Genomic DNA, 25777 nt, shown 5'->3' with positions numbered 1-25777 from the left:
CTCGCAGTTGTCCCTGTGAGGCACGGCGGACGGCTACGAGGGGGAGCGCGCGGAGCGGCTGGCAGCCCCCGCCCACCCCAGGGAGCCATTGCCCGCCTGCCGGTGAGGAAAGCGGGCAGGGGAGAGAGTCGCGCTCCCAATCCCCGCCCTCCGCTCGGCGGCTGGCGCTGACAGGCCCTGGGCGGGCTGGGCTCGGCGGCCCCTGCTCCGGCTGCCATGTGCTGGGGCTGCCGCCTCTCCCGCGGCCTCCCTCGCTGGTCTAAATGCTCCTAGGGGCGTCCTGGCTGTGCTCCTCCAAGGCTGCCGCCGCAGAGAAGCGAGCAGCGGAGGAGAGGCGGAGGCGGCGGGCGGCTTCGGCGGTAGCGGGAGGCGGCGGCGGGGGCAACGGCGAGGGACCGCCGCCCGCCGCCGGAGGGGCCATGGACGAGTCGTCGTTGCTGGACTTGTTGGAGTGCTCCGTGTGCCTGGAGCGCCTGGACACGACGGCCAAGGTGCTCCCCTGCCAGCACACCTTCTGCCGCCGCTGCCTGGAGAGCATTGTCAGCTCCCGCCACGAGCTGCGCTGCCCCGAGTGCCGCATCCTGGTGGGCTGCGGCGTCGACGAGCTGCCCGCCAACATCCTGCTCGTCCGCCTGCTGGACGGCATTCGGCAGAGACCCCGCGCGGGCGCTGGAAGCGGCTGTTGCGGGGGTGGCAACTGCGGGCCCGGCAGCCCCAAGTCCCCCAGCAACGCTGGCCTTTCGGGCGGCGACAGCGGGGAGAACCCAACCGCCGTTGGAGCAGGAGGTGGAGGAAACAGCGCGGTTCCCCCTGTTAACCCTGGTTGTCAACCCGCCGCGGTGGCCACCACGTCCAGCGGCTCCCCGAGTGTGGCCGCTGCAGCGGCTTCAGCCGCCGCCAGTCTGCGGGAACTCGCTGCCGCCAGCCGGAGCGCCTTGCTTAAGGTAAATTAGAAGCCAAGTCTTTCTTTCTTTCTTTCTTTCTTTCTTTCTTTCTTTCTTTCTTTCTTTCTTTCTTTCTTTCTTTCTTTCTTTCTTTCTTTCTTTCTTTCTTTCTTCCTTCCTTCCTTCCTTCCTTCCTTCCTTCCTTCCTTCCTTCCTTCCTTCCTTCTGTGACCCGCCCCTTTTCCCAACGCTGTTTGTGTCAACCTTTTCAACTTTGCACCATAGAAACACCTTTCTGCACTTCTCATCCAGGAGTGTGACTATGTGTTATTGGGTTGGCGCCAGCAACTTTGCAGGCTCTCTGAGTTAAACTTTGATGATTAGATTAGACGTAGCAGGGTATGTGGCAATCCTAAGGGTGGTAGATATCCTGCAAAGACTGCTGTCCTTTAAAAGCATGTTGTGAGAACTGTGTTTTTATTTACTTTTAGAAATTCCTCACCAGGAGGCAAAAGTGGAGTCAGATGCAATGGGGGAGATTGCAACTCCTCTTTCTTTCCATGGCTTTCTCTCCCATTTGAGAGCTTCCGCTCAGCTCTGTGAATGTCCTATAATTTTCCTTGAAAACAGCTGTAGGAGGTTCAAATTATGATTATTCAGAATTGCAGGACTAATAAGAGGTGCATCTGCCAAAAATCCTTTTCTCTAAACTGAAGCATAGAGGATTCACTTTGGCATCAGTGACAATATAGTGATGGTTCTTTAATTTGTTTCAAACAGTATTTAGCCACCGATACTTGTTTATGTGACATATAAGACACCCTCTGCTTTTCTAAAATGATGCACATTGACCCTCAAATACTGGTGATGTAGTAAAATGTATATTAATTGTATACTTAGCTTAGTCCTTACTGTTTCTGAACCTCCTTTCTCCTACTCATGCTTTGGTCTAAGGAGGATTCCATTCTGTGCAATTGTCCTTAGAAAATCCCCTTTCTTGTTATATTGTTTGAAGCTATTCTTTATGTTTCTGTTACAGTACCATGGATCATCAAATCCTGAAGTAACAGTTTAGCTTTTTAAAGCAATTTTCATAAGGACATATCATTTCTTGTTTCTAACATGAGTACTTCAGGGAGTAAGCATTGTTTAAAATCATTGCTAAGGGTTTGGTCTGGGCAACATTTCTTTCTTTGAAGGAACAGTGACTGTAATGAATTCATTTCTTTTACATAAAAGTCATAATGCTTTAAATAATAGTCAGTGTGTTGAATAATATACAGTACTGGACTTTGTGGTTGAATAAGCTACATGATACAGAAGCTGTAGTAAAACATATGCTACATAAATACAAGTTCCCTGGTACCTCTAATCCCAGTTGTAAGAAATAGTCAGCAAGTGATTGGAAACTCATTTCTCTTCTTCAGACTCCAGAGAGCACCTACCAGTCAGAATAGATAACATGGTGCTGAATGTAAAAAATACGCTATGGTGAAAAGTAGCTTTCGCATGTTCTCGTGAAGCAATAGCATTATTTAATCATCACATAGTAAAACTAGTTTTTCCATGTGTCAGGTGGACTTCCTTACCATCTCATTATGTGAGACTCTGGAACATGACCACAATCAGGAGATACTGCTAGACCTATAGCAAAAATCAGCATTGTTAGTGCAAGAATGAGTGGTTTCTTGTACATACTAGTGTATAACAAGTGACAAGAGTTGTTAAAAGCCTCTTTTTGTTTGCAGTGACAGACTCGCCTCACTTTTAAAATAACATATCCACTGTCACAAATGTGTGGTTGCATGTTTGCTCCCTTTTTCAGGGTAATAAGTTCATGAATGAGTTCATTGAAATTATTTGTTTAGCCTTCTAAGTGATTTTACAGCATTACCTTTTAATCAGCACAGCATTTCCAATCCTTAAAAGGTTCCTCACAGCAAAAGAACTTTGAAGTAATGCTAAATATGTAACTATACAAGGAGATAAAATTCTTGGAATTGTTACTATTAGTTATTTCACACCTTCGCCTCAAACCTAAATGGAGTTCCTTGTATGTATTAAGCAATATAGATTATAAAGTAGGTGATTGCAAAGAACAGATGATTTACCAAATTATAATATTTATTCAGGGGGATATATCCCCAAATAACTTCTTACTCTATAATTTTCTGGGAATAAATACTAATTGGTCATCAAAAGTAGAATTCATCCTAACTCTTCACCTACTACCACAGGAAGAATTATGAATGGTAGAAGTAGCATGCTTATGCTTACTAAGTGCAAAATTATTATCATGTTGGATAGCATTTTTGTTAAAGAAAATTAAGAAGCAATTTTTTAAATTTGATGGCAGCCATCCATTGTGCATTTGCAGGAAATTTAAGTTCATAGTGGTTTTGTAAAACATAGCTGATAGCTTCTTCTTTGAATTCCTACCAATCTAAACTGTCTTTATGAGGACGCAGAATACATTAACTTACTGCAGCGCATAGCCTTAGACTGTATTGGACTAAGTAATTAGGGATATTGGGATGTGGAATTACCTACAAAGGGAAGTAGAATGTCAGCCATTAGAAGATTTTTTTTGTCTCAGATCCAATATGCATTTGTTATGGATGCTTAAATTGGCAATAAATCTCAGAATGGCAAATTATACCAGATGATCTGATTTCATTGTGCCTATAACTCTGTATATCTATTAAGAAATATGCAGTTCTCTCAAAGCAAACTTACTGAATTAAGTAATTAAAATTTCCCTAGAGAAAATTTATCAGTCATCCGTGTTATGACCATAAAGTACAGGTAGGCTAACTAGTTTAGCCACTGTAGGTTACTGTAGATTACTCCACTTAAAAATGTCTGTCTTGTTATAGCTGACACTATAAAACGGTTTTGCTGCTGTTCTTCTTGTAATTGATATTGTTAAGAAAATCCTGTTTCTCACTTCTGAAATGTACAGTTGATAAATATATCTGCCTGAACCTATACTAGGTTGTCATTGCTGATATTTTTTGTTTAAATAAAATCTGAAATCCTATTCTGTTTTATAACTTAATAAATATTTTGCATCTGCAAATGAGATGAATTTTTGATCCTCAGCCTATGCTAGAGAGTACTTACTTTTACCTAACTACTTATTCAATAGTCAACATTTTTAAAAGCCTCATGAAGTCCAAGACATTTAGCATTCATTTGACATGTTAAAAGGAAACAGCAACAAGCTCTGGATTTTTATTTGCATTTTGATGCTTCATTTTGATAAGGGGATCACTGGAAAAAGAGGATGTGTTTAGAAATATATGCAGTATTCATTAAGCTTGTGTTATTCAGGAATATTGTTCTGTATAGTTGTCATTTGTTTGTTTGTTTAATAAGACCCTGACCTCTGTTTAGATGAATAAGCACACATTGTGGTTTTTTTCCAGTGGAGGAGGGGAAATAATTTACCCAAAATTGAATGGAAGAAAAATTATAGTAATTCCTATGATATGGGATATATAGAATATTTTCACGCTCAAACATATTTATTTACTCTATATAGTGCCAAACTCCCAAAAGGTTCCAGAAGATTACAGTATAACTAATACAATTGTAAGATCAATACATAACATAAAATCCATAGAACTGCCATCCCACTACAGTGTCCGTTAATGAATGACAACTTTTTGGTGAAAATTATAGATTAAACTCTGCGAAACAACTTTGTGTTTACAGCTTTGGAAAAGTGGTTTTCACATGCTTGTTATTGTTGCTGTGTTTAAAATATTGGGGGGGGGGGTAAACTATTTTATTTTTCTCTCTAATTTGAGGGTACACTTGTACAAGTATTGACCCATTCAACTGAATATAGTTACATATTGACATCAGCCACCAGCTTTGTATACTTTCATTCTTTGTTTCACAACCTTAGATTGTGATGAATAAAGCTTGAAGGGTCACGAGTTATAAAGGCAGCTATTAAAAGGATATGACAAGAACTCTAATTATTTGGGGGCTACCAGATCCAGGCAAGACATAAACTGCACAAGTGCTAAAATGGCAGAAAAGAGTTTTCTGTATCTTTTTGCTACTATCTAGTGATCACCTGGATTTATGCAGTCTAAAACTAGCAGCCCCAAACTATTCCTTCCAACATGCTTATATTTAGAAAAAAAATGCAAAGTGCATGTTCTTAAAGATTCTCAATATGTAAAGATACTAGTCTTCTGTGATAGTGAGAGATACTGAAATAGTGTCTTTATGGTGGATATTCTTAAAATTGATTATAGAATCTATTGTTCACAAATATCCAATGCATTCTATGTTAAAGTATTTTGCTACATTCAGTATTAGCAAGTTGCATTTAACTAATCTTCTTTAATTGTAACCTTTAGTTTCTTCTGTTTCCCTGTGGTGTCCAGTCTTCAAAGTCTCATACTGTCATGTTTTATTTTAAGAATTCAAAACTACAACATTTCCTCATGGGAAGGATTGTTATAATTATTTTCAAAATCTTATTTCAAATCCATCTGGACCCTTAGTCCTTCTATAACTTTCCAAAATCAACACTCTAATCATCCTTTTGTTGTTTATTTTTTCTAAGTCCCTAAATACATACTTAAAACTTCCTTCACTAAGAATTGAAGGAAACCCACTCAGTGAATGCCATAAAACTTGTCACTCTGGGGGTTCTTAATATTTGAAAAGCAATTAAAAAGTAATTCCAGAAGTGATTAAGAAATGAGGTTCAATCAAACTTTGTTTCCACATAGGCTACATGAGCTTAGTTGAAATCCCTCAACTCCCAACTGCTTAATTTTCAACTGCTGTCTACTACCAAGGAGCAGCTGCCTGGAGATCCCCTATGGGTGATCTCACGATCTCTCCTTTCTCCAGAGAGATTCCGCTTACTTGGATCCAACAGCTGGTTACCAATCTCCATTGAAATGTCGTCCCCACTCCTTCAGGAATATTTAGGTCACTATGATCTACCAGAAGCTTGTGACTCTTGGAACCTTTTTTCCATCACATTTCTTCTTCTTCTACTAATTGAGGAAGACTTTTGCCATTATTTATTTATTTATATTTGGAGTGAAACCATATTTTGAGCTGTGAAAATTTATATTATAACAAATTATCTGCAATTCTGCTATTCCTCTAGAGTTTATTAACATTTGTCATCATGCTGTGGGATCTGGTTATGGTATGGAGCCTTCTGGATGACTGTGTTCATTGATGCATGGCTTGCACTTTTCTGCTGATTACATTTTATGGTTTCAGTTTGTATTTAATGTAGTTATTCTTTTATTGCTATCTGTATTTTGTTTGGTAGTTGTTTTAATTGTGAGTCTTCCAAAGTCACAAAAGTGAGATGGGTGACTATATAATTTGAATTGCTTAATTAATTAATCCTTGGAATTTTTAATTTACTTTAGTTTTTAAACTCTTGATGTTCACAGATAAAATTATATATTATTTTTATACTTCCTGGATCACAATTTGTTACTACATATATGATGCACATAAATATATTTTGAACATTTAATATGGCACCCCAAAAACGCACTACATATTGTTGTAATCTATGATTGCTTTTAGCAATGAAGTGCAGTTGACAGAAGTTAGTGTCATTTCTCTGTTTTGTTAGAAATATGACCAGACTACCAGTAGGAACTGGGTAGATCAATGAACAATCTGAAACTTTATGAAGAAGTCAATGTGCTTAAGATTTTTGAATTCCTGGTTTAAAGAATTACAAGTCAGAGTTTCTGATAAAAACTCTGATAAAAAAGACTGATTGATTGATTTATTGCTATTATAGATTGCCAATGTATCAGCACCAAGATGAGGATAAGTCAGTATAGAGAGCATGGTTTATAAATAAAGTAAAAGAAATTTTTAAAAAGTGTTTGAAATTTTCTATACAGACAGCTCCCCAAATTTGACTCCTTTTTTGTTTTTTAAAAAAATCCTATATCTATCAATCAAAGTGTTCCATTGCAACAAATCAAATATAATTTCATCTTTTAATGTTGTATGAAAAATCCTTATTCCCTGAATCAGAAATTTACAAGTCTTGATATCTCGATAGTTTCCAAATATTGGGGATATAGCCATGTAGAACCTATGCATCTTTGAGAGATAGTGATTAATCCAGAATCATATCAGCAATCCTGTTGAATTTGCCCCAAATACAACAATAATAGGACAAGATCAAAGCAAACAATACAGGATGAAGGTCAAAAACCTATCAAAAACTATGTCAGGAAAGACATTTGTGGGCTTTTCTCTTATGGGATACCTTGCTTTCCAAGACGGAGTATAATTCATATTTTCAAAGCCTTCTGTAGTCCTGTCAAAAGATTATTTTTCTGGTAGGCTTTTGGAAATTAGCTAATCGGAGTTGGATAGGTACCAGAAATTGAAAGTGAGGAATAAAAGTTTAGCATTGGTTACACATTTAATATTATTACAAAAGTGCTGGATTCTTACTCCTATTTTATAGTATGCTACCTAGTGTCTTTTTGGATTACAGTGGTATAAAAATCTTAAATACACAAATAACAGGTTCATAGAAGTCAACTCTTACTGCACATTTTCTAAAATAGCAAATATGTAGAAGTATGGTTCTGTGGTATGAATCACATGTTAAGATCAGAAAGCTAATTTCACATTGTTTATGTAGCCTTCCTTTGGTTTTCCGGGGCATGAAATTAATGTCTGTTGTTCCAATCCTATAAATAAATAATATCATCTTCCTATAAAAATGATTACTGGCCTAGGAACCAACAGTAATTCCTCTAATACCTCTAACTACTATAGAACTTCAGAAGCACAATAGACTCAAATCGATCCAATGTAAGATACTTGAATAAACTACCAAGAAGCATCCGAGGATCAATAAATTCATTTGTTACTATTTTACTATACTCTCATCTATATTTGGAAGAAAATATCACTTCCACATATTTTGCAAAGATGGTTTGATGAAGAGATTTACTGAATGTAGGTCAGAACTATTCCACATTCCTGATGGTATTGTATCTAGCTCATTGTTTCTCAGTCTCAGAAACTTTAAGATGTGTGGACTCCCTACTCCCAGAATTCCCTAGTCAACATGGAGTTGGGCGTCCACACATCTTAAAGTTTCTGAAGTTAAGAAATACTGAGCTAACTGGAGTCAGCTCTACTATCATTGGCCCTAATATGGCATCATACTAGGTCTCAACAATGCATGTCAATCTAGGATCAAACGTGACATGAGAAATTTATTTTTAATTCTGTAAAATTGGGTGACACTAGCTTGCCAAAGATATATTTCATTTCACAGAAGTCCATTTATTTCAGTGTTATTGCACTGAGATTAGATAGAACTCATTAATGAACAACACATAAACATTCTGGGATAAACATTGTGTTCCATTTGCTGTTTATAGCTAAAAAGAGAATGCTAAGTATGAATATCATGATGGAGATGAAGTGGCATAACAAACCATTTAAAGTAGTTTTCTGGATTAGTACTATAACAAAATGAATTCTTGCTATGAATGGTTTTGTAATTTATGATTGTATCCGAGGAATGCAATTTTGTACAAACCTATTGTGTTGTGAATTTCCCATAAGATTTACAAGAGATTATTTACATTTGTTTTCCTATTATGACTACTTTTGCCAGATTCAGGTCCTTATCATTTAATTGGTAAGAATAAGGAAGAAGGGTCTGCCAAGTCAAGATAACATATGTCCTCTACACTACATTTTAAGAAGCCAAATATTTGTTTTATTCAGAGCGATTGTGAACATAGTTTTTCTCTTTTCTGGTTTAAGAAGAATGAATTTATTTAAAAGGTAGAAGTCTGTAAACAATATTTATCAACATTTCCCCAGAACTCAAAAGCTTTATGTAACTATTTAACCATGGACTCATCATCACATTTCCTAATTGTGGCATAAACATATCTTCGTAGCCATTTTTTTATTTCATGACCTCATGGCTTTGCCTTATCTTACCCCAGACCACAGTTCAGGCAGCTTAGTCATCTTGGTTGTTCCATTTTTAAAGTAATATTTTCTGTTTTCTAATACAATTTTTGCTTCACGAGTAATGCGGGCATTAACCCAGGCAAGGGTAAGATCTGTCTTCTTTCTTTTATGCTGTTGTGGGCACACCATCTCTCAGAAACACAAGATCTAATGCTTTCATTAAAATGACTAAAGTATCATCTTCTGGACAGTTGCTTTCTTTTACATTGCTCTGAAACTGTTGACAACATTACATGTCTAGGTTATGAGTAATTTATACCCAAACTCTCCAGTTTTCCTCAGCAGCTTGGTTATAACATTAGTTTAACAATATGCCTCATAAAATTATGAAATAACTTTCCAGGCCCCAGATTATTTTGAATAAGGCCACCAGAAGGCTAGCCATGACACAACGATGGCAGATGTTACCCTAATTGTACTATTCCAAGGTAGGTGGTTATGATGGCTATAACTGATGTTCTTTTGGATTCAATCCTTATTGTCCTCCAGCAGTGCTTTAGGCATCTTCACTTGTCTCATTTCTCTCAACTTCTCTAAAAATCACAGGGAATTTCAAAATCCACCAAAGAAGAGAGTTTGTATGGGCCTGATCCAGAGGTGGGTTTCAGCAGGTTCTGACCAGTTCTGGAGAACCAGTAGTGGAAATTTTGAGTAGTTTGGAGAACCGGTAAATAGCACCTCTGACTGGCCCCGCCCACATCTATTCTCTGCCTACCAAGTCCCAGCTGATTGGTAGGAAATGGAGATTTTACAGTATCCTTCCCCTGCCATACCCACCTAGTCACGCTCATCAAGCCATGCCACGCCTACCAAGCCACACCCACAGAACCAATAGTAAAATTTTTGAAACCTACCACTGGTCTGATCTGATCCAAGTTCCCCATTACATTCTCATTCCAAGAAACAACCTGGGCATCTGTTAGGCCATGAAGTGGACGTTAGCTCCCCCTAGAATAGATTCCAAAAGTCACCTGGGGCAGACTAATCAAATAGGTCTCTGCAAAAAAGCTCTGTTAACTGAGTCGAGCCCTGGGACCTGAAGGTGACAATAGAGTAAGGTGCTAATCTTTTATCTCTTCTCCCCTTTGTAGTGGAGTCCATCCACTTTCCTGCTGATGTCACCTTCTCTTTTTAGCTTTTCCAGCATTACAGACTTTTCAAGAGTGTCAGGCCTTCACAAAACCTTGGAATGCATTCAAGAGATTTATTCATGGTCCACCATTGTCATTGTTTCAGCAGAAAAATTGACTTATAGATTTTAATCTTGCACAGCTGTAAAAGACTCATTTTTGTCTTATGCTAAACCCTTCACAGATGAATTACATCGAGTATTTTTTTAGCAATGAAGGTTAAATACGCACTGCTACTTTCAGAACAATTTGAATATTCTTTGCAATTCATTAATCAGAACTATTGGAAGTCAGGAGAGAAAGCTGTAAAGCTATTGCATCACTGATTGAAAGAACAAAAAATAACATATCTGGAAACCATGATAATGATGGTTAGTTAAATAGTGATAATCTATTTGATTCCATTTTAAATTTTTGTTTTCAGTTATATAAATTGGAGACATCTGTAACTGTCAGCCCTCTGAGGTAGATCAGATTAGGAAACCAATGCCATTTAAGTCAGTACTTCTTTTATTGTATAATAACAGAATCATGCAAGTCTGTATGCATTTTTGCTTTCCTGCCCTTTATTTCTATGTAAACGAGGCATTTACATGTTACATTCTTGCCTCAGACTGACATCCCTTTTATCAAGGCAATTATCTTTGTCCTCTACATCAAGTAACCAGCAAATTATTAATTTGAGGGAAGTATTCAAATAGTAGAGATCTTCTGTTGCAGGGTGTCAAACTCACAGGATCACGTTGCCATCACATGTCGTATTGCAACATTTTCCCCCTTTCTGGAGCTGGTGTAGGCTTGGCCTACATGTGACTCATCCAGCCTGTGGGCTGCCTTGACACGCCTGTTCTATAGTGTATCTATCCATCCGTCTTTTTATCTATCTACTTATCCTTCTGTAATGTATATATCTATAACGAATGCAAGAAACTACGATTTATAATTTATATGCACTCTATAAAATACCTGGCTTTATATATATTCCTTGAAATCTATAACAGAGTATTGGAAAATATGCCTAAATGTATAGATTACACTTTCTGTAGATATAACCTGATGATTAAAACTTCCGCTGAGTCTCTGAGGCAGGATGAATGTAATTAAAATGAATATTACATTGAAACTAATGTATATTTTAAGAGAGATTCTAACATTAATCCCTAATAGATACTTTACAAAGATAGACAAACTTATGAAACAATTTATGGTGAGCCAGGGGTGAAATTCAGCAGGTAGTGACAGATTATGGAGAACTGGTAGCGGAAATTTTGAGTAGTTCAGAGAACTGGCAAATACCACTTCTGGCTGGCCCCAGAGTGGGGTGGGAATGAGGATTTTGCAGTATCCTTCCCCTGCCACGCCCACCAAGCCATGCCCACAGAACTGGTAGTAAAAAAAATTGAATTCCACCACTGTGGTGAGCCCAAACTCCTAAAATATCTGTGACCAAATTGAAATTGCCTTATGCTGAAGAGAGCTTTAATCTACCAGGTTTTCAATTTGGACTTTTAATTTAATAATTTTATTTTTTTTGCATTGAGAACTGTTCTGATTATTACCATCTTTGGACCTATTTGAAGTGTAAACCTGTACGTTTTAGAAAGCAAGGATAGTAAATAAAGATTTTCATTTCAAGCCTTGAAAGCTGCTAGACAATATTTGCTCATTAATAGGTAAAGGGTTAGGATTTAATCCAGAAACCGCAAGAAATTGACATTACTGAGCCAGGCTAAGATTCGATATTGGGATAAAACTCAAATATTAGAAATCCAAATCTTTGGTCAAGACAGAAGTGCCTCTCCCGTGCCAAGGTGCTGAGATGACAAACGGTATTTGACGTAGGTACAGAATTGTAAAAGGGCAAACTGACCCTAAACAGATACATTCTGTTGTTTAATGTTTATTGCATCCCAAATGTCATGCATATCCCTGGATAAGGGGTGCTGCTTCCTTATTGCCCTTAAGGCGTCTTCTAGCCTCTTATCTCCTTTTGTTATGTCTTGAGCTCCGGAGCTGAAAACCTGAGCCTGTGGGAACAGGGCTGTTATGTCTTTCCTAGAGATAGATTAAAGGGTAGCTTCTACGTGTGAAATGCATCACTCTCTGTAATACTTTTGCCTTTAAACTGTATAAATACATGGCCAGAAGAAGCCATCGGCGTTCAGACCCTTTTCTTGTCTTTGGACTGTTTGAACCTTGCGCAATAAACTCTTTCCTGCATTGAAGAGCTTGCCCAGTCCGTTATTTTGTCTACAACATTACAGTAATTTTAAAGCCTTAAAAACCTCTGCTGCTCAGGTTTGAAAATATCAGGAACCATCTTAACCGACATGTTTGGAACGGGTGAAATCCAGCAGGTTCTGGAGAACAGGTAGTGAAAATTTTGCGCAATTCGGAGAACCAGTAGCGGAAATTTTGAGTAGTTCGGAGAACCGGCAAATACCACCTCTGGCTGGCCCCAGAGTGGGTGGGAATGGAGATTTTGCAATATCCTTCCCCTGGAATTGGGTGGGAATGGAGTATTCTGCAGTATTCTTCCCCTGCCACCCCCACCAAATCATGCCCACCAAGCCACACCACACCCACCAAGCCACCTCCACAGAACCGGTAGTAAAAAAATGTGGATTTCACCACTGGTTTGGAATATTGATTTCTAACCAATGAAAGTATCCAATCCATTTTTTTTCCAATTTTCCCCCCAGCCATGGTGGATATACTACTCTCTGCAGACCTATGGGGGCATTATAAAAACATTCCTCTAAATCAGTACATAGACCTATATGGTAATGGCTTTGTGGAGTCTCTGAGTCATCCGTTCCTTTATTGATGTTTTTGTAGGGAATCTTAGATTAAATTAATCTATCCCATTCTAAAGAAATTACCCTGGCAGAGAGTACAATGCTTTTTTGTTGCTTTTTCTGTCTGACTGGGACTTTGATGTGCCCAGTTCTGTTCTTCTATATGTTTTATTCATCCCTCTTAACAACTGGTGATTAATGCTGATTTTCATTTTCAACACTGTTATTTATATTATTACATTTTTATTATATTTTGATTTACTTTTTGTTCATATCCACAGATTTAGGTCTATGTGTATCTATATAAATCTGATATACATATTTGGCGTATATTATATTTTTTAGTTCAAAAGGAAAAGAAAAGAAGAGGTATAAATATCAAAATGTCAAAATAGAAAAAAAAAGATGCTATATTGGAACACTTGGGCCAAACAAGGAATCGCCATTCATCATTCTAGCCATTATCTATTCACTTCCACACGTTTCCAACCAATACTATCTGGAGCTTTCTTTTGTTAATTGGGCCTGCAATACGTGCTGATGTTGTCGCTCCATCTTTTGTACATTTTTAGGTACAATATACGATATCATCAAGAGAGTAGAAGAATTGAAATGGAAATGAGCTGGTCATGTAGCAAGAACTGATTGCAGGTGGACCAAGGCAGTCATAGAATGAATTCCACTTGATAAAAAGCATTCAGAAAAGTTACCTAAAACAAGAGAGAAACAAGGAATAAACACCTTAAATCTGTTGATTTAATAGTTGTTTTAAAAACATTGAGAAACTGAATTTTGAGTTTGGCAATTTATGTAGATGAACATGCACTGAGAAAACAATATAACACAGATCTTTTAGCTACCCCAAAAGTACCTGCAATTGAAATGTTTCTTAAGAGATGCAACACTTGAAGCAAAACCAAAAATTAAGTTTCATAGGAAATTTAAAAATAGAATGAATATTCTATTCAGTCAGTCTTGGAATATCAATTAATTTTTATTTATTTTTTTTAATGTAGGGTAAATAGAAAGAGCAACATATTCAAAATCCATATAAATAGTGTGTTGTCTGGTTACAATTGTTTTGAGTAATACTCATCATAGTAATAATAATAAGATTTTTGTTATTATCTTTTCTTCTGTAGGGATCTCTCCTTGCCCTTCCAGTGTTGTGCAAACATGATTCTGGCCACTGTTAACACATGTACTATTAATTATACATTCCTTTTACTGTATTTTTCTGGTATAATGCCCAACAGAAATATTTCTGGTTTTAAATCTATATGTTCCTTTACCATTTTTTCTATCCATGTGTGTATTTTAGTCCAATTTTTTTTGCTTTCGCGCATGTTCATCACATGCAGGTGGTAGTATGAGTCCGGGGTTTGGTTGCACTTCCAACACTTGGCAGGCATATTCTTAAACATTCTATTCATTCAGACTTGGAAAATCAATGGATCCAAGTTTTTTTTTTTTTTTAAAAAAAAAATATTTCTTATAATTTAATATATCAGAAAATATTATTATATAGTTATTAGGCCCCTCAAAGAAAAGATAACAAATCAAATACAGTATTTTGCTGTTATACTAAAAATCTACGGATTTTTATAATATCATTATAAATAATAATATAAATATTATTATTCGATCTTGTGCATTCATAACTCCCTTTTGGTTTCAAATTGTAACATATGAATACAATTTTGAAAAGCAATATATCTTAAGATTTAATGCGAGGTTAAATTATATTCCCAATATATTGAATGCGTGATTGTATAAAGAGCTTTGACTTTGCTGAGAAGAATTTTACATCAATCAAAAGAAACGTCTTCTGCAATTTTAAGCAATCACTTCAGAATTGAAATCAGTATCTGTTTTAGAAAAATCTTTGTATTATTAAAATGAGATGAAGCAGTATGTTTATCTATGATCTCATTTGATGCAAATTTAATAATGATTATTATTATTTATAAAATTTATATGCCGCCCAACATCCAAAAACACTGAACAGTTGCAAGTAAAATCATTAGGAGCAATAAAAATACAACTAATACATCAAAATGAAGAATAAAGATTGCAAGCATAGCAAAAAAACTGTATAGGAACAAAAGAAACAAACTCACACAATCCAAAGGACGTTTCACTCACCCTCGACAAAGGCCTGGGCAAAGAGCCAGGTCTGCAAGGTTCTTTGGAACACCAACAGGGATTGAAGTAATTCCATACTGATAGAAATGAGTATTGCATGGCTTTTTTCCTGTTATTTGTAGTTCATTTAATCACTGTAGTATATGCAGTTATTTATATTGTATAATCACTACTCTTTTTTTGCTAGTGTTATAGTATAATAATATAATATAATAAAAAAAATAAAATAATAGAAAAATTATGAAAGCTTTGTTGTATGCATCATGTGCAAGTTCTCCCCTTTTGTACGGGTATGCAACATCAGTACAAAAGGGGTAGAACTTGAATTGTTATGGCGCAAATGCTAATTCATCAGTGAGCCACCCTTTGGACACATCTGCCTTCTTCCACCAGTCATTAGAATTGTCATTCTGACATTTGCTGCTGGAAATGGTGGCGGCGCAGTAGTTAGAATGCAGTATTGCAGGCTAATTCTGCCGACTACCGGCAGTTTGATTCTGACCAGCTCAAGGTTGACTCAGCCTTCCATCCTTCCGAGGTCGGTAAAATGAGAACTCAGATTGTTGGGGGCAATATGCTGACTCTGTAAACCGCTTAGAGAGAGCTGTAAAGCACTATGAAGTGTTATATAAGTCTTAAGTGCTATTGTTATCTGGCTTCCCCAGGAGCACCTGCCCACTTCATGCCTGATTGTGGGCTTGCACAGATTCCTTACCATAAAAGATTCTCGGTCTTTTGTATAGCAACATTTCATATTAGGATCTTTTTAAACTGTAAAGTTGAGGTGTGATTAGCATGCCAACTGGGGTCCCTCTTTAGTTATTAGGTTGATTGAAAATACAATATATATTTTACTACTTTTTTCATTGAATGCAGAGATGGTGTTGGAGAGCAGGTAAGGATGCACTGATGCGCACACAGAGAGAACCAAAAGATCAATTAAAATGTTTATTCTTTGGATAACTGCTGTAGTTTGAATGTACAAGTGAGTGCAAAAATAATAATAAAGAAATGGTGGCTTGTGAAGTCGTAAAGAAAATCTTAGCGCAAACTGCACTTCTTTCCCACCTCCTTTCCCCACCTGCTTATCTATAGTGTTAGCTTTGGAATGCTAATTGCTTTCCTTCCCCTTTACTCTATTGAAAGCAAAAGCTAAAGAGACTGTGCCTGTGCCCCCTGTACTCAAGCTTTCTCTGGCTCCAACACCTGAATCAATTAGGTTTTTGTAGAGGACCAGGGAGATGAAGAAAATAGGAGGTAGCTGTTAGGAAAAACATGAATGTAGCTCCCAAAAAAGGAAGGCACAAGAAAAAAACCTCAAAATTGCTTCACTTTGACTATTTAAGGGAGAGAAAAGGGGAAATGCTGTCAGGTTTTCAAGATTATTGTGTTATAACCTATACCAGCGGTGTCAAACTGGCGGCTCCTGGGCCGGATGCGTCACATGCAGGCCACACCCACCCCAGCTCCGTGAATGGGGAAAACGTCACGAAACATTACGTGACAGCAATGCGATGCTGCCAATTTGATGCCCGTGACCTATACTAATAAAGCAGAGTTCTAGTATTCCTTGTGGTGTTTGGTTTCCTGACTTCGGCTACCTTAAAGGACTGAGAACTTTGCAATACAAAGGTACTCAGTCTAAGCCTGTCTTTTCCACAACACTTTCATCCTGTTTCTCCTCCACTGCTAAAGGTGTTCCCTGTTTCCTTTGGGCTGTGTTTCTTCCTGGCTCTCTGGTCATCTTGACCCTGTTGTTCCGCCAGGCCGGGCTAACAATATAATAATTTTAAATTGGGGCATTTTAAATTTTTGGGGTTTTAAATCGGCCAAATCTATTTAATTATTTTAATTTTTAATCATTGTTGTGTCTTGTGTTTTTAAATTGACTGTACACCGCCCTGAATCCTTCGGGAGAAGGGAAATAAAAGAAATATAGAAATAAATATTATTATTATTATTATTATTATTATTATTATTATTATTATTATTATTATTATTATCTTTCTCTTTGTCTGTCGTCATTGGGTGTTCCTCTCCCTGGAAGCATATCCTGCAGAACTGTAAAAAGCTGCCTTCCTGGTTTTCTTCTTCTTTGCAGTACATAACTGTTAACTTACATCCCAGGTTCAGGTACTCCTGGAAGAGTTTTAAGGATTTTTTTTTCTTCCTGCCTCCATACCTTTATATTTGTACTTGGCCATTAGAACTCTCTGGAAAAAAAAACTTTTCACATGAAATCTTTCACACTTCTTCAAAGAAAGTTCCAGTTCTCAAAAATGGCAACACCGTCTGCACAGGTGACGAATGGATCCCATGTTCTCATGAATGAAACTATTCTTAATGTAACACTTAGGCTTAACTTTAGCATTGATTTGGTTGCATGGTGGATGACCTGTTGGGCAAGAAAAGGGAAGTGTGTAACTCAGTGGATTCTTTTAGAACTCTTAGAAGCTTTCGATACTCTGCTTAAGGCATGTTCTTGAAAAGCTAGTTAAATTGTAGTGAGCAAAACAGGCGTTCAGTGGTCTTGTTCAAAATTTGGACATATCTTTTTCAGTTCATCTTCTTGGTATTTTCATGTTGGGCTCCTGCAAGATTATATCTGACCTTCCACTTTGTTCAGCATCTGTCTGAAATACATCTGAATATTTGAAATCTAGTTGCGTTGGTATGTTAATAACATACAGCCCTGTGTCTTCTTTTTCATCTGAAGTAGATGATGTGACAGAAGTACTAAATTTCTGTTTTTTCCAGACATGCATATCATTGTTTTTATTGTTTTATTGTTTTATTGCTTTATTACTTTTAAAGTTGTAGAATCTACAGAGTCATGTGGAGTCAGACAACCTCCAAATGTATGTATGTATGTATGTATGTATGTATGTATGTATGTATGTATCAATCAGATCAATCAGTAGTCATTTATCAGGGTAGATTAATAGTGTTGAAACGCTTTTGTAAGGAGTTTCAAAATCAGGTCTGTAGTTTGAAGTTGTTAATTGTCCCAGTCTTGATTTTAGAAAAACAAGTGTTTTCTGTGACTCAGAATGTTTTGTACAATTTGCATTGGTGCAGCAACTATTATATCTACGTAAGGAAAGAGGATGATCACTGTTCTAATTTAATGATTGTTGCCTTAGTTAGTTTCAGTGCCTTTGAAAACAATCCAAAATTTGGCTGACATGAATTGAAAGTAGATACTGATAATCCTTGATTTACAACCATTTGTTTAATGACCGTTTGAAGTTACAATGGCATTTAAAAAGTGACTTATTTTTTGTATGGTTTTCACACATACAACCATTATGACCATTGCAGCATCCCCATGGTCACGTGATCAAAATTTGGATGCTTGGCAATTGGCTCATATTTATGAAGGTTGCAGTGTCCTGGAGTCATGTGATCATCTTTTGCGATCTTGTGACAAATTTAGCGCATGTCAATTTTTTCAACTTTCAATTTCCAAACAATAGGGGTGCTCAAATGTTGTTACATGCCTTGGAAATTGTAAAGTTATTTTGATTACTTTAATGTAATTTAGGTGTGCTTGGTAAATAACTACATAAATATCACAACTTTTTAACATTTTATTTGTTTCAACCGTCAATAAGGAAGCCAGATTCACTTTACAACCATGTTACTAACTTAACAACTGCAGTGATTCATTTAACAACTGTGGCAAGAAAGGCTGCAACATTGGGCAAAATTCACTTAACAACTGTCTCACTTAGCAATGGAAATTTTTGGCCCAATTGTGGTTGTGGTCAAGGACTACATGTATTATGATTAGTTGTCTCATCTGAGTTGTTTCATCTTCTCTATTCCCAGTTTGTTTCCAGGCTCAATTTGTGACTGATTGTGATTAATAAAACCATTCACAAGTTAGAGTTACAATAGCTGAAGAATCCAAAAGACTATTGTTCTATGAGCTGTCTGTTCTTCAGATCATCTTTAGTAGTGTTTCTTTTTTGTATCTTTACATGTGAAAGTTGGTAACTGATTGTGAATCAGTCCTTCCAAAGGCTGTGTGCCACTTCTCCCTAAATGTGTGCTTACAGCATATTCATGTTGTGTTAAACATTTGTTTCTTTAAAAATATAGTAAGTTTCATTTGCATTTTAAATTTGTTATACTTGTGCTATTTTTGTAGTCTGTTTTTAAACATTTAATTGCATTTTTGCAGCTATAATTTCTTTTAGTGATTTTGTTTTGTCTTATATATTACTTGAAGTGTCTAGGCCACAGAGAAATGCACATATTTAGAAGATGATAATGTTAATCAAAAAATGTTTATTATGTACATTTTTATTACATGGTTTACATAATTTAACAGTATAGGTAAAATTAAGTGATTCCTTTAATATGTGAATGACATCACAGGTTAAATATGTAATGTGAAATACGTGCTCTGTGGATTTATGTAGTCCAGGGTGTCAAACTCACAGCGTCATGTCGTCATGTGACATATTGCGACTTTTCCTCCCTTTGCTAAACCAAGGGTGGGCATGGCCAGCATGTGACACATCCGGCCTGTGGGCCACAAATTTGACACTACTGAAATAGTCTATCCATGTAAATTATGAGTAATTCAGTGATAAGAATTGGAGTTGTATATAGCAGAAAAATAACAGAATAACAGAGTTGGAAGGGACCTTGGAGGTCTTCTAGTCCAACCCCTCTGCTCAGGCAGGAAGCCCTATCACCATTTCAGACAAATGGTTGCCCAATCTCTTCTTAAAAACCTCCAGTGTTTAAGTGTAAATCATCCTATTCAAATCTTGGGTATACCATTGCACTATGTTTCAGCTATATTTCCCTTTTTAACTTTTCCTAGTTTTTCAGCTACCCTGAAAATTTGCTTTGAAGCTAGTTTGATCTATAATTGGTTTATATTTGTAGGTGGCTTTTTATTATTGCATTTGTTACATTTTGATAATACACTGGAGTGGAGTAAATGAATAGCTAAGACAGTCTTTTATTGAACTTGGCAGGCTTCACACAGATAATGTAGCGATTTTGGCATTGGTGTTGTGGAAAAGAATAACACAAACGGCAAGAAGATCAGAAAGCAGAGCTTAGTTTGGAATTAGTGCATCCATCAAAGATAGGAGTTCCCATGCAATTCTTTCTACTTTTTACATCCACAAGTTTTGTAACACTTCTTATATACTTAGTTTTTTTTAAAAAAAATGCATAGTGACAGGATATCATAAAACTCAACTTGACCCAACTCAGTTGGGGCCCACAGAGGTGCACACAGTCATGGGGCTGGTTAGTGCCTTGAAGGCTCTCTCCTGTCTTTTACTTCTGAATTTTAACTATTTTATTCTTGTTTCATTCTGCCTTGTATTATAATATGTATACAGTTTGTCTTATTTGTACACCACCTAGTGTTGCTCTGTGAGGGAGGTGGACAGTTTCTAAATGGGATAAATAAAATAATGAAGAAAGTTTCAAAGAATAAGACTATGTAGCCGTTTATTTTTTGTTAGTTCATGATAGATTTATACCACTTAAAATCTGCTTTTGAGAATAGATTAGCAGGCGTGGTCTCCAATTCTGCAAAATATATTTGGGAAAGAGAACTTTCCCTCCACTTTTTTATTGGCCAGCTAAATAGATTCTATCAGTTTTCACAATCAGTTACCAGTTTTCACAATCATTTCCTAAGAATATACTTTTAGATACCGTATTTTTCGGTGTATAAGACCGGAGTATAAAACGCACCTTAATTTTGGCGGAGGAAAACAAGGAAAAAAGTATTCTACCTCTGCCTACCAGCATTTAAGATGGCGCCGCCCTCCTCCTGCAAGTGAGAGGTGCAGGGACTACTCACTTTCCCCCAAAGAGACCCCTAGCATGCTCTGGGGGGAGGAACAGAGCACAGCCTGAGGAACAACCCTCTTCGGGACGGTCTGGGGAGGGGAATCAAGAGAACATCTCGCAGGCCAGACCGGTCTGGCCGCCAAGCCTGAAAGTCTCAGGGAGGCAGGGCAGAGTTGTCCCCCCCCCGGCCTTTTGCAGTAGTAGGCACTTTACGGAGAAGTTCCTGGGCCCTGCTGCCCCACCATCCCAAGCACTGAGGGGGGGCATCTCTGGTCCTCGGGGGAGGGGACGCACGGCTCTTGCGTCAATCAATCCCCCGCCCGGCTCCGCACCTGCACGGCCGCCCCCAGGAAGCCAGAACCCCTGCCTGGTGGGTCCTTCACAGCGACAGAGGCACCAAGTGGATCCAGCCCGACCTCGGGCAGCTCTCCCCGCCGGCTGGCCGGCCCTCCTGCCGCCCACCCGGAAGGCAAGCACCCCACCACGTGAGCTCCCGGGCGGGCAGCACCGAACCGAGCTGCAGGGCTCTTCAGGAGTGGCAGTGCTGGGCAACGCATGCTGGACTGAAGGCCGCCCTCTGCCCTGCCCTAACTGGGGCTCTCGGTCCGGGCCGCCTTCCGCATGCTGGGCGCTCTGCTCTGCTGCGGCGGGCAGGCGGTGCTCCTTCAAGGCGAGGCGCGGGTGCGGCGGATCTGCCCAGGGCCTCGTAGGGTGCCACTGCTGAGAAAAGGGTGTCTCGGCAGGGCCCAGGAGCCGTCTTCCCCGGATCCTCGACCCAGCTGGCTTCTCGGCTCGCTCGAGCTGTTGAGCCGCAGCTCCAAGGCTGAAGGTGAGCTCTGTGTTGCCTGAAGGCACCCAGGGAGCCTGGCCTGTGCTGAAGCAAAGCCCGCCTGAGCACTGGAGGGGTTGGGGCCAGGGGCCGGTTTGCATTGGGGCTCAACCTGAAGGCCTTTGCCAGCCCACAACTGAAGGCTGTTCCCTTCAGTTTCCTGCTGCCTAAAAGTGCTTTAAAGCCCGAAAATGGCCGAAGGGTGAGGGCTGGCAGGTGGGCGGGGCTACATTTAGTGTATAAGACGCACCCAGATTTTTACCCCCTTTTTGGGGGTAAAAAGGTGTGTCTTATACACCAAAAAATACGGTACATCAATAGTACGGTACTAAATACGGTACATCAATAGTTCATTTCATTTTTTTCCTCGGGGAACTTCGTTCTTCTTTATGGAATGAAATTATAGACTATATCTTGTGCAGTAAATGTAACTATGAATACCAACCAAGTTTCTTGTTTTAATTGTTTCGTGTGGGAGACGTGCCTATGAAAGCTGCTGGAGAACTTGCTCAAAAGATGTTTAAGAGTCAGAAGAAGACCTCCCATATTCTTGTATATCCGCCCTTCTAGGTGAATGAATATGCATATATGCATATATATTTGGTGGATATATATTTGGTGGATATATATTTGGTGGCATATATGTTCCTTGGTGTGCCACTTCTGCCTAAATGTGTGCTTACAGCATATTCATGTATGCTTACAGCATATTCATGTATGCTTACAGCATATTCATATTCATACATTTGTTTTTTTTAAAATATAGTAAGTTTCATTTGCATTTTAAATTTGTTATACTTGTGCTACTTTTGTTTATGTTTGTTTGTTTAGTTTGTTTAGGTTTATTATGCTAAAATCATTTTTTCTGAGATTACTAATTCTGAATAAATGTGCTTTTGATTTGCATTTTGATGTAATAGTTCCTTAAAAAATAAACATGCAGATATAGAATGGAGATGCCTGGATTGATAAGAGAACATGTGGAGAACATCATGACATTGTAGTTGACAACAAACTAGACCTAACCTCCTCCACAAGTTAGTGTTTCATATATCCTTTGAGATTTGTATACCATATTTTTCGGATTATAAGACGCACTTACCTTTTTTGGTGAGGAAAAGAAGAAAAAGAAATCTCCCTCTGCCTCTGCGCAATTTTGCCTGGTTGCAGCAAACAGCCTGCTTTACTTTCATTTTCGTTTTCAGCATAGCTTGATTAGCACAAGGGAAAAAAAATCTGCTCTAGCAATTTACCTCTTTTCAGCAAACAGCAGAGCCCTGTGCAAAACAGCTGAGAGCAAATCAGCTGAGAGTCAGGAGGCTGATCCAATCAACTTGTGCTAATTAGACTGTGCTGATGCTGAAAGGAGCTGTTTTTTCTTGCTGTTTGCTTGCAAGGAGGTAACTGCTGCGAGGCAGAGGCCAAAGGGTGGGGGCCAGTGGGTAGGCGGGGCTACATTCAGTGTATAAGACGCACCTAAATTTTCACGCCCTTTTAGGGGGAAAAAGGTGGGTCTTATACTCTGAAAAATACTGTAATCCTTGAAGGAGGACTTTTTTCAATATGCAGGAAGCCTCTGGGCAGAAAAGTAGGATTAAAATTGATTAGATGGCAGCAATATATCAGTAATATATAAACTTATATATATAAGTTTCCTCTATATCTAGCAATGTTTGATTTTCAGATGCCAAAGCATTTTTGTTTGTCAGAATAGTAACTACTGTAATGTTCTTTTCCCATGGCGATCATAGGATCTATATACAATAGAAGGAGGACAGGATTTGCAGGATAAAAACCTGGTCATTTAGGTTTTTGTAAGTTATTTCATCAGAATTGCAGGCCTATTTAAGAAAGTTCCAGCTGAGAGTTTATCTGCTAGAGAAAATGTCCAGAACTCAGCAATATCATAGATGCGGATTCATACACATCTATGGATTGGCTCTTGGCATGACATAAAAGAATTATATTGTAGAGTTACTTATGATTACAGTCTTTGGGCTGTATTTTTCAGGAACTAAAATAAAAGAATCTGCAACTCTGAAAAGGATTCTATAAATCCTTATTTGACCTTTCCCGCAAAGAAGGGAAAATGTCTCTTTGTAATGTCATTTTATTATATCTCTACTCTTTATTACTCTTTAGAAAGAAAAGTTGTTTAGCTGGCCAAACAAGCTGTGTGAAATGTACTCTTGTCTATTAATTAAAACAAAGACTAAAATTGTGGCTATTTCTGTGTTTGAAGATGAACATGAAGTACTCCTGCCACAAATATCCTTCTAAGAGAAATTAGATGAGATGCCAAAATGGTTTCTAGGTTCCTAGTTGTGGAAACACCACATTGGAAAAGCACAACAAAATACCAGTTTGCTTTTCCATTTAATAATTCTTTAGTACATGCATCTTTCAAAGGCATTGTTCAAAATAATTTAGAATTATCTATTACAATTTGTAATTTCAATGTGCTCCTGTTAGATTGTAGTACAAAATGACATACTATATGTTCCTTTTAATTACCGGTATGTTCATCATACAAAGGTTCCAAAATCCTTTTCATAAATTAAATAATATTTTCCTGATATTTATAAATATAATCACCAACTACAAAAGAGCATATACTGCTGCAGAACTGGATGAGCAACAATTGTGGTAACTAATCAAAAGCAGAACAGCTTTCCATTTCTGCATTTCTGATCTGCTTAAATACTGCTTATATTATTGAACTATTAGTGTAATACATTTTGCTTACATGAACAATGCTGCTACATCTATTTGGTATCAATAGGTAATTCTAGTTAATTTCTTCTCAACACTGAAGAGAAATTGTGCTACCAATAATTATGCTAGAGAAAAAGATCGAATCACTGCATAACTGTGGAATTTTTAAGCATGGAAGATTTTATAGTAAAGTACAGTCCAATGAATGTCTAAGTGGTTTCTCATACTGTATTTCCAGTGTTTTAATGAAACAGATTCTGGTCCTTTCCAAGGTTGTTTAGTCTGGGTGTTTGGAATAGTTAATCTGTTCCAGAAGGCTAACCACCAAGAACTTTCCTTGTCTGGATAGCTTCCGTCCTTCCCGTCCTTGTAGTTGCATTGCAATGCTTTCAAATTCTGCTTCCTCCCAAGCAGGTAACACAAGTCTTTGGTCTTCTCCAGCATAACATGAAAGAGAGTAGGTTTTGGCAGTGTGAAGCTTGAGCAGATCTATTTCCTGTCAGTATTATTACTTAGAAGGGAATACAAGAAACTGACTGCTTCACAGTTATAATTTATTTCAACAACATAAAGAGATTATATGGTTTCTAGAATTTGGAAAACTCATTTTTGGTCCCATAAACCATTAATCTGTGAGGCAAAAATGTATATAATTCACACCTATATAAAGATGGAAACTTACTTTTAATCACTGATATAAAATGCAATTTTTATTTTGCAGAGATAAAAGCAGAAATTACATGAACACTTTTACAATCTGCAAATCATTCATATTAGCGCCTGAAAGCCAACATAACACAAGTCTATTCAAAACTATATCTCATTTAGTTTAATGAAAATTATGGCCCAAACAAATCATTGTATCATTGTATTCATGGTTTCTTAAAGTCATTCTGTCACATCAATTTTCAACCGTAGTTCTTTGAAGTTGCAGTTATTTGAAATCCACAATTCAAGGTACAAAATTTTAGTGTTTTCATTCCACATCCTCTAGGTCAACATTTATTAATGCAAAATAATACAGTGCATGTTAACCCAATTTTGGGTGGATTATGTGGAATCATGCGATTCCATGATGAAATGCACCCATATAGATCCTTTACAGAAGATGTTCTCAAACTTTGCAATAGTATGATCCCTTACATGATAAATGACATAAATTATTCACTGGAATTAAGGAAGGCAAGGAATTACTTATGTTAATTATTACATTTTAATCTTTATAGCAAAACATTGTTGGAACCTACAGGGTTATAAATGAAAATTATTCCATTAGAAATGAGCAACTTCCTGCCCAAAGAATTAAAATATTTTTTAATTGGAAGGATGCTCTTACTTTTGCATAATTTCTGACATTTGGGTTCCATTTAAAAATTAGGCATTCTCATTTAACAAAGTAAAGAAGAGGAGGAGTGCTGTTTC

At 37.7% G+C, this 25777-nt stretch overlaps 1 protein-coding gene across 1 annotated transcript in view; it reads left to right on the top strand.

Annotated features, from left to right (window-relative positions):
• The first annotated feature begins 263 nt into the window (after positions 1-263).
• The window catches only part of SH3RF3 (SH3 domain containing ring finger 3), a 216132-nt gene continuing 190618 nt past the window's right edge, over positions 264-25777 (top strand). Inside the window, exon 1 of the mRNA XM_070943179.1 lies at positions 264-944. Coding sequence (XP_070799280.1) covers positions 264-944 — 681 coding nt within the window. The remainder of the gene's footprint in view (positions 945-25777) is intronic.

The sequence above is a fragment of the Pituophis catenifer genome, unplaced genomic scaffold (assembly GCF_029215685.1).
Source record: "Pituophis catenifer annectens isolate HBS135680 unplaced genomic scaffold, rPitCat1.0.hap2 SCAF_4, whole genome shotgun sequence".
Taxonomy (NCBI): Eukaryota; Metazoa; Chordata; class Lepidosauria; order Squamata; family Colubridae; genus Pituophis; species Pituophis catenifer.
This window is presented reverse-complemented; position numbering and strand designations above follow the sequence as displayed.